The sequence below is a fragment of the Passer domesticus genome, chromosome 3 (genome assembly GCF_036417665.1).
Source record: "Passer domesticus isolate bPasDom1 chromosome 3, bPasDom1.hap1, whole genome shotgun sequence".
NCBI classification, from domain to species: Eukaryota; Metazoa; Chordata; class Aves; order Passeriformes; family Passeridae; genus Passer; species Passer domesticus.
The window spans coordinates 22,162,139-22,179,674 of record NC_087476.1 but is presented as its reverse complement, the minus strand read 5'-3'; the positions used below and the strand labels follow the sequence as shown (position 1 = coordinate 22,179,674).

Below are 17,536 nucleotides of genomic sequence, written 5' to 3'. Positions count from 1 at the left end.
GTTTACTTTTCAAATCCATGTCTCTCTGGCCTTCGCTCTTACTGCTTTCCTTTTCACAGAAGTATGTGGATGCATACCCTAGAATACTGAGTTTATGGTTCATTCTTCTAACATTTTAATTGGCTGAGATAGTCCCTGTAACTTCATTGCTTTTTTTCACTATTCCTTTAATACATCTATTAAAATATTTAAATCAGGTCCTTGACTGGTTTATGCTAATTCATCTAACATCAAATATTTTAAGAAACAGCTAATGGCACTTTTCAGTAATCTTCATATTGCAGATTTTGCTGTAGATGGGTTTTTTTGAAGGTGTTGTGTGCTGAGCTGTAACAGTGATGGTTCAGATATATTTTTTTCTAGAAATAAATTGAAAAATAATTATAAATTTGATAATTTATAAGTTTATAAATTAACATTTTTAATAATTTTCAATATGTTTGGAAAATATCCAGTTATAAAATTAAGAGTCATAAGTAGTTCTGGAATAAAACATTAGTTGTAGTAAAAATGCAACCCCAAATTTTCTAAGATAAACAGGCAAAGATTCACATCAACTCATTGTAAATATTGTGCCAGTGGTTTTTATTTGTTAATACATTCGGCACATCATACACATTTTCTTTAACACATCCTAAGGTCAGTAAGTATTTTTTGAAGTACTTTGTCAGCATTTGGTATGTAACATGGAGTACTTATTCAATGAACTGTAGTAAAACAGTTAATAAATTTAGCAATTTTTAATTAGTCCAAATATATTAGACTGATAACAGATTGTCTTGATATAGCTGACTGGATTGACAGACTGATGCTAATACCACATGATCCTTCTGTTTATCTGTTTTGAGGTTTTGAAAAGCCTTTCCTGTTTGAATATACTGACCAACACAAACAGCTTATTTTCTTTCCTTTGTAGCAGCATACTGAGACTATCAACTTGCTTAAGTGATCCTATTTTGTTCTTAGGTCTCTATTCATAGATTCTGTGATGTATGGGATTACTTGGTTTCAATCTGTGTTGTAATTTTACTAATACTTGTGAATTTAAAGCACACTAGTATCTCAGATACAGTGCATATTAATGTTGTCCCTATTTTTAAGTTAATACTGAAGTTATTCAAAAGGTTATATTTGAAAAATGTAGGTCACATTACTGCATTAAGTTTACCAAATAGTAAGTCCAAAATGCCCTCTCCCTATTCTTGTGGTTGTTAACTACCAGCTGAAGAATGGCAATTAAGTATCACGTGCTCCTTGAAAATAATAATAGCAAGTAATACTAAATAGCAAGTTCCTGTAAGTGCGATTTTTCATCATGAACATAGTACTTTTTTTTTTTTTTTGAAAAAGATAATTGCACTCAGAGTCAAAATATTCAGGATACACTTAAGAGCAAGATTCAGGTGTTTTTTAACACTTCCCAAAATAAGCTTTTTCATGAAGATTATTTTTCACTTTTGATATTTAGAGCAGTGAAGGAGTAAAATTTTTCACTGAAGTGAGACTGATAGGCCTGTAGTTTCCGGGGTCCTCCTTCTCGCCTTTCTTGAAAACTGGGACAATGTTCTCCAGCTTCCAGTCAGCTGGGATGTCTCCAGATCCCCAAGACTGCTCAAAAATCATCAAGAGAGGTTTTGCAATGACATAACCAAGCTCTTTAGTATTCTGGATGAATCCTATTTGTAGGAATCCAGCTGGAGCACCAGATCATACATAATTTCAGGGATGACTGGAACTTGATCATTCTCATAGTCATGGTCCTCCAGTTCAGGGCCCTGAGACCCTCTTGGTGCATCATCCATGTCGAAGCAGAGACAAAGAATGCATTAAGCACATCTGCCTTGTCCATGTCCCTGTTTGTGAGGTGACCGTCCTCATCTTGAAATGGGCCAAGGTTATTTCTACACTGATTTTTGCCATTAATATATTTGAAAGAACTCTTTTTATTCTCCACCATATTTTTGGCCAGCTTCAACCCCAGATGAGTTTTTTCCCTACAGTGGCAAGCAACATCTCTGTATTCTTCCATGATACCTTATCTTGTATCCACAGTCCTTGCCTTATTTCCAAGAGGAGATCCCTGTTCAGCCAAGCCAGCCTTTTGGCTTTGCCTCACCTGCTTGACTTTCAACATTCCTGTGCCCTTAGGGAGACAATGCTTAAAAAATGACAGATGGATCCCAACACCTGCAAAAATATTTTCCATGGGGATTTAACTTACTAGTTCCCTGAGAAGTTTGAAGTCTATTCTCCTCATTCCAGAGTCAGGGTTTTGCTGGCACCTTTCCTCTTGTCAACAGAAGTTTTAAACTCAGCGCTTTATGGTTGCTGCAGCCAAGACAGCCGCCAACCTCCACTTCACTTGTGAGATCCTCCCTGTTGACAAGCAGTAGATCAAGGAGGGCATCTTTCTGAGCCAGCTCCCTTAGAATCTGTTCTATAAAGTTGTCCTGCAGGACTTTTAGGAATCTTCTGCACTGGGTTGTACTAGCTGTGTGGTTCTCCCAGATAATTTTTGAAAAGTTTAAGTCACCTCATAACGACAAGAGGAGTTGATTTGGAAGTGTCCCTTAGTTGCTCAAAATATAAACCGTTGACATCATCTTCCTAGCTGTAGGAATGACATTCACATGAATGGTTTGTCCCTTGGTTCTTACCCAGAACCTCTCAGCTGAGCAATTGCCAACAGAGAACTCCATCTATTCTATCCCTTCTGGGACATCAGTGTCATCCCCTCTCCACCTGTTGCCCTTTCTGCCATGCCTTACCCTTCCTAAACAGCTTGTAACCGTCCAAGAGGGCACTCCAGTCACAGGACTCATCCCACAGGGTTTAATTTACACCAGTGATATCAGACCAGGACTGGGGCAAAGCTTGGAGCTCATTTTGTTTTACTTATACTGTGTGCATGCGTAGAAACATTTAAGTCTGATACTTTGTAGCCAGCACCTTGTGAAGCAGATTGAGGGATTAGTGTTTTTTTCCTAAAGTTCTGGCACACCATACAATTGCTCATCACTGCCAAGCCTGGTATTTTCCCTTTTCCCATTCCAAGCTACTTTAAACTTCTGTCAGTGAGCCCCACTAGGCCTGTGCTACAGCTCTTTTTTCCCCTCTGAGAAAAGTGCATTCTGTCAGGTGTCAGTAGACCAGGTGTTAAGTAGATCATCCCATGGACAACAAACCCCAAATTTTTCCACTTACACCAGCCTTAAAGCCACACGTTGACCTGACAGATCTGCCTATTTGGGCTTCATAACAACTCTTTTTTATGGTAATTATATATCATTATTAATTCCCTGCTTAGAGTCTGTTCAGAATTAACAATATATGGAGATTGTCATGTAATTAAAATAGATAATCTTAATCATTATTTCAAATTGTATTTATGTTTTCTGAACCTGTATTTCATGTAAATAAATATTATTCATACAAGTTAATTTAAAAATGTCTGGAGAAGTAACAGAACATTTTCACATCTGCAAGAAGTTGACATAATCCCTTACAGAGTTTCATGTATGCAAATGAGAATTTAAATAGTGTCTAGACCATAATTTCCAAGAAACTGACCATAAGAGAAAATTTGATGCACGCATTCACAAGCCATGTGCACAAAATCAAGCATCTGTTAATAGTCACTTTTTTGTTTCTTGAAGGATGAAGAATTTAATAAATCAAAATCAGTCCCGTAAAATTAATTTTTTTAAGCAGCAGGTTTAGTTGATTACATCAACACAGCCTAGACATATATTCTGTATAGAGGAACATCTTGAATTAGAATTGTATATTTATGCATTAGAACCTGATAGTTTTTTGTGAAGGGTGCTTGAAAATTTAAGTGTGGCTATAGATAAAGAAAGAATAAATTGCATACTGACCTCAGTACGTAGAGGTAGCATCTATGCAGCTCATTTACATATTCTGAAATAGCTGAGCCTGTCTTGAGATGTCCTGTAGTTAAGACTAAAATTTTTGCTATTTCACTAAATAAGAAGCTTGCTTTCATATTTGAAAGAACAAATAAAACTATTGTTTGAAAGGAGGAGTGATAAAAATGTCAAAGTTGATAGTCATTAAGTCCTTATTTAGACATATTTTATTTTCTGAAAGATTTATATGATTTTCACTACAAGATGTGAAAGAGTGCTTCAATATGCATATTTTATTTAACAGGTATGGAAAAATGTTTCTTGGTTGGTTGTTCATAATCTTTCCATAGAAATGCAGTTTAATATTAATACCTAAATAAATTAAATTAGGAAGTAGGAAGTCCTCTATTTGCCTGGGATACCATTCTTCAGTAGTCAAAATATTATGTTAAAGGCCAAAGTGAAGACCTATTAAGTTTCAAAGTGATTGTACACTGGCAATCCTTCCTAAGATATAAAAAAAATAATCTAAGAAAATATTCTACAATTTCAGCTCAATAGAACACTATAATCTGTCATTTGGAAGTTCTTCAAATTATTTCTCCTTTATAAATACTTACAAATCTTCATATGCCATGTTCCATCACACATTCATACTTGCAATAAAACCTCTTTATATCTCTCAGTGTGAAGTCTACAGAACATGTAATTATTTATTTACATATTTATTTTGCCAGCTTGTTAGTCTTTTTCCTGGTGGCATGGTATGAATTAATTGTAGCATAAATGAGAACCATGCTCTTCTTTTTATTTCTTCATTTGGGATTTTTACACACTTCCTCCTCATGCTTTTGTCTTCCACTGAGCAAAATATGAAGAAACTAAATTTCTGCTACTTCTTCTTCTTGTTGATTGGTTGATTTTCCTTGGAAAGTATAGTTTTACTCAACTGTTTCTGGGCTAGTAGTTTTTTATAAAGTATTCACTTAGTAAATCTTACTTAGTGACATAAACAGTGAGCAATTCATCCAGACTTTTTCTATAGCAGGGAAATTCTGAGTAACATGGTAAAAGATAAAAAATATAGTTATTTTAAATAGTCATAAATCTTTTAATAATGCTAGTCTAGTCATAGGTACATTAAGATAGAATTCTTGTCAATATCATAAATATTTTAAGAATTCTGTGGACTTAAATTGCAGAGCATCAAATTGAAACTGAAAAAAGAAGGTAAACTGTACTTCTTGTCTGTAGTCAGTAACTGCATTCTCTTAAAAAACACAAAATACAACAGAACTGAAAAAAACTCTAAAAATCTTCCAAATATCATCACTTTTTTAAAGTCTTCTAAAGTGGAATAAAATAATTTTGCTGTATACCCACAATATATAGTTTTATAGTAATTAGCATTTCAATGTGTGCTAGCAGCTTTTATGGCAAAGTGTTCTAAGAACTTCAAGATTTGCAAACATTACATAGCAACATTTGCTTTCCCTTTTACATCCACCATAGTCTGTGATGTGTTTTGTCTCTGAAATCTTTGAATAAATCTCATTAGAGAGTATAACTGTATGTCATTATTTCACTACATCCAGTAAATGAAAATACACTACAAACTCCAGTTCAATTTGTAACACTAACTATATGGGAATTATTTTTCTTAGAACTTGTATTTCCAATATGACTATAGTATTCTAAGTCTTAGATTGTGAAACATCTGCCAGTAAGGCAAAACATTCAGCTATAAAGAAATATTGGGGCTGAATTCTAATATGTAAATTTTCCTTTCTTCACAGCTGTAACCTGCCCCAGCATAGAGACTCTTCTGTCAGAACACGTTGTCTGGAGACTGATTTCTGGGTCATTGAATGAGTATGGAGCTCAAGTCATGCTCAGCTGCAGTCCTGGATATTATTTATTGGGTCAAAGACTCATACAGTGCAGGCCTAATGGAACCTGGAGCATAGGCAATGAAAGGCCAGCTTGTAAGGGTAAGGAACATACTTGTTTACAGAATATCCTATGTTTTTTAATACATATATTTTCTTTTATAAATGAAGGCTTTAATAAACTATTTTTCTCTCACATTCCAATAAGTAAGAAAGTGTGAAATTTTCATTAACTTGAAATTAATTTATCCCAGCTCCTTAGGTATTAAGTACAATGTGTTTCATACAAGAGTCAATGATGTACCAACAAGAAATCAATTTGTATTTATTCTATTAGGTGGTGCATAAGTATGTAGAAAGTACTGGGAGAGAATATTATTACTTTAGAAGATGATATTGCTTTGACCTCTTGGGTGAAGCATTAAAACTGTACTGTTGGAGAAACATTCATATGAGCTTGTATAGTGTCTCCATATAAAAATGCCATAAATTACATCAATCCTGACTTTGGATGTTTAAGGTTTTAGGGAACCTTGGCAATATCAGTGGAATAATACAGACTTCAAGGGTTACAGTAGTAGTATACATTTCTCCAACATTTCAATTTTTCTTTTACAATAAGTTACTTTTTAGATTCTGTTAACTGCAATTGTGTGCCTTTCTTTTTGTACACACAGACTAAAAAATGTAGTTTTGATATGTTGCCTAATATCCAGCTACTATTCAGCTGCTAACAAGTCTTTGAAAAGATAATTCTTCCCCACCCTCTACAATTACAGAAATTTTATGTGAGTAGAAAATGTGATGATCCACATCAAATGCAATAAACCAAAAGAAAAGTATTAGAAACACAAGGAGTTGCTGACTGAAGAGATATTAATTAATTTATAAGAAAGATACATTGTTTTACCCTCTACTAGAGGACTGAATTGGATTTAATTATAGCAAACTTCATGCCCCAAGAGATATTCAGGAATATATCCATTGGACATGGATCATTAAGATCCAGAAACACACTATAGTGTATTTTTCTGGAGTTTACTTCCTCTTCAAAAAGTTTGATTTATTTTTTTAACATTAATGAAATAAATATTCAGTATTAAAGTTAGAAATTATAATGTTAGGCTAATCCCCAAATTACATTAATGTGACTTGATTGTAGTCAAAATTAGTCTTACTCATCTCTAGGCACATTATGTACATAAGAAACTATGATAATAAATTTTCTGATTATGACTGAGTTAGTTAACTGCACGGTAGCTGGTACTTGATTTTATACAAGTTCTAACCAATTCCATGTTGTTTTCTACAGTGAACGTTTAAAATACGTGAGTGGGACCTTGGGATTTCAAGTAGGAAGTTTAGTTGTAATCAAGATGCCATTGAAAGTAAACATGTGATTTATACTAATGTATAAATACAGTTGAAGCTCTTGAGGACATTGGTCTGCATCTTAAATTACAATATTTTTGTATACTCTGCTAGAAACAAAAGAAATTACAGAATGGTTTTAATTGAATTAGAGTTTGATACATTCTTGAAGGACAATTTTTCATGCGGTGTGCAATAGCTATGTGGGTTGCAGCAGATGTTACAGAAAATTTCTCTGGTAATTGGTCAAATCTAGACTTTGGTAAAACCAGATGATTTATTATTTTAGCAAGCAGAAAATCATATATGCTATATGCTTATGAATAGTGGTGGGAAATAAGAAAAACGACAGTTCATAACAATTCAGAGTATTAAATGTTAAAACGATTTATAATACTTTAAACTGGCACAACATTTAAAACAGCCAGAGAAAGTGTATTTAAGGAGCAGCCATGGATATGTACATATGGAATGTAACCACAACCTTCTCAGGAATTCATATAATTCCCTTGTTCTGGAACTAGAAATATGCATTGGCTGCTGTCAAGATATGCAAGTATCCCAAAGAATTTTTAGTTTTAGAACATATATTGACATATCAAGCATAATTTTAAGTACTTTCTGTGGAATACAACTCTTGTATTTATTCCTATTTCATTTACTTTTTAAGAAAACACAAAGTGACGAATTGTCTTCCATTCAAGAAAAATATGAAAAGCATTTTCATATTTCAGTATGTTCTATTTTTGGTTTGTTTTTTTTTTTTCTAGTTATCTCCTGTGGTGGTCTTCCATCTCCACCAAATGGAAATAAGATTGGAACCTTAACAGTATATGGAGCTACTGCAATATTCACTTGTAACACAGGATACACATTAGTGGGTTCTCACGTGAGAGAATGCTTGGCAAATGGTCTCTGGAGTGGTACTGAAACCCAATGCCTAGGTAAAACCCCCAAAATTTTGTTCATTTTGTTTTGTTTTGTTTTGTCTTAAACGTATCAAGAACGGGATTTTGGCTCTTGTCAAGTAACATTTTTGAATCAATGAAAAATAAAGGTACCTTAAATATGGAAATATTATGTCCTGAATATGATTTTGTGCTATTCTACGAGCATATATTTTTCCATTAGACATAAAATTACCATTTATGTTGTTGTAATGCTTTTCAAACCAGTATGATATTTAAGTGACTCAAATAATCTCCCATACTCACATTCACGTTCTTTGTGGGGCAGAGTGTGATGAAACTAAGCTTCAAGATAATCTTCAGTTAGGACTACTCCTGATGCATACCAACTTCAGTTGAGGACTCAGCATGTTGACCATTTGGTCAGGGGAAGCAGATAAAAGGCAGTCAAATGTGGAATAAAACCAAGACTCTTTCAAACCCTGAGACTGATATAGTTTGGACATGAATTCTCACCCCAACTCTTGCTCTCTTCAGATCCACTCATATTGGTTCTAGTAATATGCAAATATTAGCTAAACTGCTAATACAGACATAAGGAAAAGGTTCTCTTTTTGAATAACATTTGAGGCCCAGCAGTGGGTTTATTCTTGGTTGTGAACAGGATATTTATTTCTGGAATCTGTTGTTTGCTTTGTCTGGCCTCATTTTTGCAAGTTTCTTCTTGCCTTATAGTTGAATGTACTCAGTTGGTCTCAGGAAAGAAGGAATTCTGCTTTCTCTTCAGAGCTCAACATCACATAAAAAGCATCTTTCTTCTCTGGTACCTCACTCTGTCATTTTAGCAGAACACATAGCGTTCCATGCTTATCTTTATATTCAGGTGTACGTGGGAATGTCCAAGCACCTCTCCTGGGTGGTGGAGGAGTTTTGCAGTGGATCTGCTGCAACACTGTGGATCATATGCAGTCCCCTGGTGGAAGGCCTCAGAAATGCATCTGTGGGCTATGGCCTCCCTGTGCTGGACCCAGACAGAGCTGATTTTTAGCTGAGTTGGCTTTCTTTCTGGATACATTGTTCTCCCCAGGCTTCTTAGACCCGAGCTAATTGGGCATCTTTATCTCATCTCAAGCTCCCGTCAGGTCGTTTAACTTTATGTCCAGATTTTCAGGAACTGGTAGAGGCATATTTGGTGGAGGGGGGAGGTTTGGTGACCACCCATGAGCAATGGCTTCTTTATGCAGCTTGAATAGTGGGCAAAGTGCTACAGTGATCTTAGCAGTGTTTGAGCCATTAACATCTCAGTTTGTCACAGATAGTAGGCTGCAGCGGAAAGAAAAATAAAGACAGAATATTTTTAGAAAAAAGAAGCACAAGACCATGTAATTCAGATCAGAATTAAGATTTTTATAGCCTTTCATTAAGTTTTCCTGATTAACTCCTTCATTTTGCCACAGGAATGTTTGTAGTTCAATTTTTTTGAATACAGTTTTATAGTATGTTGTCTCTTAAGACACAGAGTGGTCAGAAGTAGTGACCATTGTCTCACAGAACTAATCTAACTTCTAAATGTCACTTCATTATTAGTGACTTCCCAGCAAGATGCAGTTGTTTCTGGAAAATTTTATGATAATGAAGAACACTCCTCTGGCTTGATATATTTTCACACCTAATTGTTCAATTTTAAATATGCTGTATTAAGAAAGATGTCATTTTGATGCAGGAAATCAGCATAGAATAGCATAAGCATAGGATATAGGCAGAAGCAGAATACACCAGTTGCTACTTTTGTTGATATTTAGAGCAGTAAATTAAAATAAACATTTTTTACCTAGGAAAAGAATTCACACTGAGGTGCTGCTTAGGGGAGTGTTATGATTCAGCATTACTGTTTCATGTGTGTAAGTGTACATTACTTATGTATATATATAACATATATATATATATATGCACTCTATATATATGTAAGCCGTATACTGAAAATTATTCTTAAAGCTATTCTGAAAGCCAGTTTAGAAATGATACCTACTAAAACTTTCAACTCTTTGGGAAACAGTTAATAAGTTTATTAGATCTCATATTTAGGAAAGGTTATGTCTATATGCAACTTGAACTAAATTTATATGAAGTTGTCCTTTTCTTCTCCAAGAATTATTTGGTGCTGGATTTTTTCTAACTCAGACTTTACAAATTCCATTGAAATTGGCATATTTCTAATATCGCCTTATAGCTAATAACTTTTTAATTTTTTTCCCACCTGATTATCTGCATTCTGCATTTTAATTTATTTTTACGAATCTCTTCCCACCTGTAATGAACATGGGACCCCTTGCAAGAACTATTACTCTAGTAAAAGCATTGCTTCCTTTATGATACTTCCCAATTCTATTCTTTTTCTAGAAACTTAGATGGACTTCAGTTCCTATTTGATTGATTTCATTGTTGAATGAAGCCCCATGCTTAGAACTGTTAAAGGCATGGATCTACCTCACCAGACAAAAAAGATCACATTTAGAGCTGGCAGGTTAATCATTACTTAGTCCTTGCTATTTCAAAATCAGACAGGCTCTATGGTGCTAAAAATATTATACAGCTTTGGGTGTGAAAGTAAATTTGAGTTATCTTATGCATGCTGCAGAAAGTTTTATTTCTGCTGCTAAGCTCCTTCCTGTCTCTCTTACATGCTTCCACATAAAGTATATTAATACCATGTTCTTCAGACACTTAATTTAGATGCAATTAAGAATACAAGCCAAGGTCAATGGAACTATGTAGGCTCCTCCAGAGAGCAATTCAGAAAAGGTAAATTCTTGCATTTTAAAGTTAGATGATGTGAATACTGCTAATTAAATATTCCTAAATTTCAAGGACAAAATGCCCCAAATTTATTTCAGAGGTGCCTTTAAGACTTACCTGAAGCCTGTGAAAATCAGAAGGCAAACATGCAGGGACCTCTGAATGAGTCTTTCCATTTCAAAGGAATTTTAATGAGTTAGAGATGCTTTTTATCTACACTGTACCTGCCTGAATATAATTCAAGAGAGCTATAGATGAAAATAGATATCACTTTATGTTACCTACTGATATATGTAAAAGTAATTTATGATTTCAGGTTAAAGGAATACACTAATTTCTGTATCTTAAGAAAGGGTTTGTCAATTCCTTATTATTTGTCTCCATATAAAGCTAAAATCAGGGGCTGTAGTTAATGAGTCTAAGGCTCAATTTAAGACCTACCTATTCAGTTTGTTTGCATTACATGTATTTCTTTTTATTAGTTTTACAAGCACAAATATGAATTGGTATGCAAGATTTCTTTCAATTTCACTCATTCACACCATTAATAATATGTCTCTTTTCCTTTTTTTCCTTCCAAGAATATTTGCAACTATAAGTCACAAAACCAATGTGTTTTTATGCATGCTTTGTGTGTATGGCTGACCATAGGTTCATATAGGGCACAGGGCAAATTGGAAGCATTTAAATTTGCCTTACTCCATCTGCAAAATCAGTGGTACTTAATTGTAGATCAGTGTGTTTTCCTGAAAAGATACTTTTCCCTGTGTTTTTATGCCATTCAGGTGCAAAACTACACATAAATAAGTCAAAGACATACTTAAAATCTAAAGTTAAATATAATCTACTCCATTCCACTTTTAAATACATATATTTAATACATATATTTAATATATACAATGCCTTAGATTTATCTGTATGAAAATTCGCTGCTGTGAACTATGGTTGTGTAAAATATCTAATCCTTTAATTGGTAACTCATAGGTAAATTGTAGTATAATATTATGATATTCGCTTATATTTGAAATTCTTACTAAAATGAAATTCTTACTAAAATAGAATTATTTGTATCTTGCTTTCCAGGTGTTGTAGAATAAAACTGCTGAACCAACCTTGATGCTTATGAACAATTTTATAAATTCTTGAGGGCATATTTTACTAAAAAATCCCCTCACAGACTTAATTTTCTTTAATTTTAGTTGATGAGAAAATTACATACATTTTGTGTCATTGCAGTGCTCTTTCAGTTCTTAATATTTTGGAATAGTTAATTTAAATGAGTCAAAATTCCCTGAAAAATTATTAAATACAGTAGGTGGAATGATCTGTAAATGAAATGACTCACATAATAAATCCAGCAGTTTGTTAAATCTCCATTTTAGAGAAATGCATAATATTTTTCTTTATGTCAGGTGGCACATTTCATGTATCTTTCTTCTTGAAATTCCCTGTGGTCCTGTGTTTGTCTTCTGTGCAGCTACTGCTTTTCAATTCTTTGCTATTTAGAGCTAGAAAATGAAAAAAATCCAAATGTATTCCTTTCTATTTCACCTCACTCCCTGGAAAAAAATAGGGAGAAAATATTAGGAACTAATTTCTAGGCATAGGGAAAATAAGAAAATAATTGGGAGCAGGCAGGATGGAAGAATCAAAAGCAAACCTTGATAATCTTGCTGCCTTTTCCAGTGACTGTCTCATGAGATGTAGATTTCAGCAGTAGATTTCTTTCTCTTTGTGGTTTAGCAAATCTTTTGAAACAGTCTCCCCTTGTATCCTTGTAACCAAATAGAGACGACAGGGACTGGATGGGGGGGACTGCAAAATGTATGGAAAACTAATTGAACCAGTAAATTCTAGGGGTATTGTTTCTTGGTTCCAAGTGTGACTAGGAGCCAATGGATACTGAGGATGAATACAAAGGCCCACACTATCCAGCTCTATCCATCACTGGATAACAAACTGGGATGCAGCTGCAGCAAGTTTGAGGGTGATGCGAAATGATGGGAGAACAGTTGATGTGTGGATTCTAGTACTGCTACACAGAGGGACCATTAGAATCTGGAGGCACATAAACAGGAAGCTCATAAAGTTCAGGAAAGACAAATACAGAATCCTGCACTTTGCCTTGAATAAAGCCATTTGTGAGTACTCTTGGAACTGACTGGGTAAAAACAAGCTTTACAGAAAGCACCCAGGTGACTGAGTGGAGAGGCTGACTAAGAGTTAAAAGTGTGGTCTTGCAGTAAAAATATCAGACTGGAATGTATGAGCACCAGTATAGTCACCAGGTCATGGTCATTATTCCCTCTTCAGCACTCATGTGGAAAATTGTGTGTAGTTTTTGTGTCCTCCACCATACAAGAGAGATATTGCAAAATGAAGCAAGTTCAGAGAAAGGACCCATTAAAGGCCCAGGGGCTGGAATATCTTTTAAACAAGAAGAGGCTGAGTGAGGCTGGAAGAGACAGAAGGGTAGAAGGGATCGTTTACTAATTTGAACTGAGAAAAATAAGTTATTCCATTACACATTTCAAGGAGAAAAAAATATACTTTCAATGTCCTCTGTTGCCATATTCTCTGTTGTAAGGGGAAAAGTAGAGGTATAATTAGTGAAAAACTTGCATTCATACTTTTTTCCTCAAATTTGCAGAATAATACCACAATGTCTTCTTAGAGGCGTCAGGAACCCTACAATTACAATTTTTATAATAATCCTGCGTGTATGAAAAACCTAATCAAATGGTGAATGTTTAATCTTTCTAGTGTTTTAGAGGAGCCATTAGGTGTGAATGAAATATAATGTCTAGCATAATAAAGGGGCTTTATTAGAAAGACTGAATCCCAAAGAAAAGTTTCAAACAAGTTGCTGTTGATGGATACAGCCTGCATGATACAGAAGTGATCACACACACACACAACCCATTGTAGCTGCAGTCTTGAGCCTTAGGTCCCAGTCCTCACCTCTCAAAATGAGGACTTAGCACAAGTTTCAGATGAAATTACTGCAGTTACAATTAATCAGTGCCACCAGAAAAAAAATCTTTTTTCTCCTCCTTAATCAGTAAAGAGAAATAGTTTTTTGCTCAGCAACTGTGTTTTCAAAGAGAATGAAGAATCCAGAATAAATTAAATCATTACTTGGCTTCCTCACTGCCAAGACTGCTATTATCCTGGAATAATGGATTCTGTAATGATTTAACAGCAGCTGAAATAAGGAGGAAACAGCGCTGGCAGACATTCCTTCCTGTTCATGCCTTCTATCTGGAAAATGTTTATAAATTTATATTCATGTCAAAATTATAGTAAGCTCTTCTTTATATTGCTTTGCCATTTGGTCAGTGCCAACAAAAATACCCTACTTCTATATTTTTATTATGGTGAAGTGCCTTAGTAAGGTTGCCTTTTTCCCCACAGAAGTGTGAGGTCTTTTACTCTCAAACCCATACTATTATTTCATCATAGAATTCTCCTTTCTCTAATTCATTAGCTTCTCCTTCAGAGAAGTAGAAGAAATATAATCTGAAGGTCTTATACCTGAGAACTTGTTCTGCACAGTGCAGTAGGTGACTCTAAATACACTGTTCATTGAAAAGAAAGTCGAAATTTTGGGGTTTTTTTTCTTGTAAATTTTAGCAAGTTCTATCTAAACACATGTTTTTGATAGATTGTTCTTTTATTGCAGCTGGTCACTGTGGCTCACCAGACCCAATTGTAAATGGCCATATTAGTGGAGATGGTTTCAGTTATCGTGACACTGTAGTCTACCAGTGTAATCCTGGCTTTCGACTTGTTGGTACATCTGTCCGAATTTGCCTACAGGACCACAAGTGGTCTGGACAAACTCCTGTTTGTGTCCGTAAGTACAACTAATTTTTCACTGAATTGTTGCTACTATTTTAAATGTAATTAAATATTAAGAGTGGATTGGATGCTCAAAACTGTTTGGGCTCAGACCAGATATTTGTTGGACCTGTTGTCATTTACAAGGGTTGTTATGATCCAGTTTCTAACCTAGCACAGACTTTTCAATATTTCCAGTAACTCTTGATATCTGTTGTTTCAGAAATGGATGTTGTTTCAGGGATGGAATAGGCACTGAAGGAGTTTGAGTAGCTGGTTGCAACTGTGTAACTTAATCTTTCTCTTTCTCTTTGTCCAGGCATAGTTGTTATGGCAAGTATGGGCTTGCTGAGCCTCTCCTGTATTTTTTTCACCAAGAGTAAAAAATTCCTTTGTATATTTTCATTGCTTAAAGGACAAAGCTGGGCTAGTGTTCATCTGTGCATTTCAGATGGTGACTGCCTCTTTTTGCAAATTGGCCTCAAGTTGACTTACCAATGCAAGCTAAGGCATGGCATTGGATAGTGTTACATCTGTTAGAAGAGATGTTAACTTTTTTATAGCCTTTAATATTTTCTCAATTCATCTGTTTTTGAAAATCCCATAATTAAGTGCTAGAATTGCAGTCTTTCCTTCTCTAGTTCCTTCTTAATTTGTGTGGCAGATTATCTGACATTTTCTGAACCATCAGCCATTTAATCAGTCAAGTCAAATTTTTCCGGTTTTTATTTTACTACTTTATTATGTAGTTGATTTTATTTCCTTTTAATTTCAATTTTATGAAGAGGCCCATTTTTATAAATTTTTTTTTATTTTTAATGGAGAATTTATATCAACTATTTCAGTGTTGCATTTTTTAAGATGTTTGCAATTCAGACATAACTATTGTCTACACAGGGAGAGTCATTGAGATGGTCAGCTTTTCTGTTCAATGCATACCAAATTTCTAAATGTTCAGTATTTTCTTTCTTAGGGTAAAATGAAAATTTGTACATGTGTACAGTGGCAGAAAATATCTGCCAAGTATCATTGCCCTTTTAAAATCCTATTTATATCTTCAAGAAATCAATCAATCTTTATTTCTATTCATTAAAGGAGTCACAAATAGCATTGTTGCTATTAGTGCATTCATTTGATTGTGCAGTGAATAAAATCCATCCAAAGAAAGGGGCAAAGCTGAAAGGGGCATGGCGTGTGAGGGGCAAGAGGCTGCTCCTTCTTATATGGATGTTATCATTACCATTATGAAAAGAACTGGCATCAGTTTCTGTTATTAGAGTTTGCCTAATGATTTCCATTGCAACATGGTTTTATTTTGCTTAGAACACTACCAGACTAAAAAAACATATAAGATGATTGGGTTTATGTCAGCATTCAAAGTTCAGGGGACTTTCCTCCTTTGATTAATTTATTTAAGAAATTCCCATAAAAATGAGACTCATATTTCTGAGAGGTAAAGTGAAAACATACTGTTCACCAATGCTAGAAATGTGTTCTACTGAAATATTTTTTGACTGAGCATTGTGGAGCCTGAAGTAGAAATATGGCTGTTGACCTCGGCTGGATGCCAGGTGGCCACACTCACTCCCCTCCTCAGAAAGGCAGGGGAAAAAAATAAGATGGCAGCTTGCTAAAACAAAAGGGAATGGTTGCATGTGCAAGCAAAGAAAATAAATTTTTAATTTTCTACTTCCCATAAACAACAATGTCTGGCTGTGTCCCAAGAAAGAAGGCATCAGCATGTGTAACAGTTGCTCCAAAACATGTGTGTAAATAAGGGATGATACCTCTCCTCCTTCCCTGCTGCCACCCTGCCTTGCCCCTTCCTCCTCCTCCTCCCTCTTAGCTTTCATATCTGAGCAAACATCATACGGTATGGAACATCCCTTTGCTCAGCTGCCCTGGTTATATCCCCTTGTGAGGTTGAGACACTCCTGGCCTACTGGTGGGAAGGTGGAATGCTGGGGAGACAGCAGTGATGCTGTGCAGTGCTGCTCAGCAGTAGCAAAACAATGGGGTGTTCTCAACACCTTTCTAGATAATGATGCAAAGCACAGCACTGTAGGACATCCATCTCAGGTAAATCCAATATAATGGCAGAGACATTGCAAAGACAGAGGAGATGCCCCTGAAAATTTTCCCACATTGGTCTTTATTTTGTGAGCTTTTTACAGAACATCCACTCTTTTTATATGTTTAATTACCTTTGAAAGGATTTTTAGATTTGTAAAGTACCAGACACTGTTGTCTTAAAAAACAATGCCTAAAGAGGCACTTAACAGCTCTCCACCCATGACTCCCTAACATTCTTAGTTTCATATACAAGTCAGCCTTCTTCATCTTGCAAAATTTGTGGCACACAGGTCTTTCCCCATTGCCCCCTTTCTTTCTCTACTGGATAATCAGCTGGACTACACTTTAGCCAAGTATTTTCTGAAAGGTCTTTCAGTTGCTGCTTATTGAGAGTTAACAGGAAATAAGATTTCTGCTTAGTTCCTTGTGAGTAGCAGCACAACAGAATCAAAAGAAAAAATAAATCCGTGTGTAGGTTATTTTTTCAAGTACTGTAAGCATCACTAGTACAGAGTTGAGAAGTTCTGTGTTTGTGCATGTGTGTATATGTAGCTTCTGATTTGACATTGTTAGAATCTATGCTTTTATATCTTTTTCTATAATATTTTAATATCTCATCACATGGAAAACTAGAGCTTGACCATAATAAGCTTACTTTGTAAGTTCTGTTTTGGCAAACTCAACACATATAATATATAATGGGAAAGATTTACTCCCAAAAATTATTTGTTTGTAGTCATAAGAAAATCAGATTGAAACAATCACTACTTCAGCAAACCAATGCAAGATC

At 35.0% G+C, this 17,536-nt stretch overlaps 1 protein-coding gene across 4 annotated transcripts in view; it reads left to right on the top strand.

The window, feature by feature from the left end:
- The window catches only part of CSMD1 (CUB and Sushi multiple domains 1), a 1,052,894-nt gene that overhangs the window by 983,746 nt on the left and 51,612 nt on the right, over positions 1-17,536 (top strand). For all 4 annotated transcript variants that reach the window (XM_064412131.1, XM_064412130.1, XM_064412133.1 and 1 more), the window contains 3 exons: positions 5,666-5,860; positions 7,900-8,073; positions 14,516-14,689. In XM_064412131.1, the coding sequence (XP_064268201.1) occupies positions 5,666-5,860; positions 7,900-8,073; positions 14,516-14,689 (543 nt within the window). The remainder of the gene's footprint in view (positions 1-5,665; positions 5,861-7,899; positions 8,074-14,515; positions 14,690-17,536) is intronic.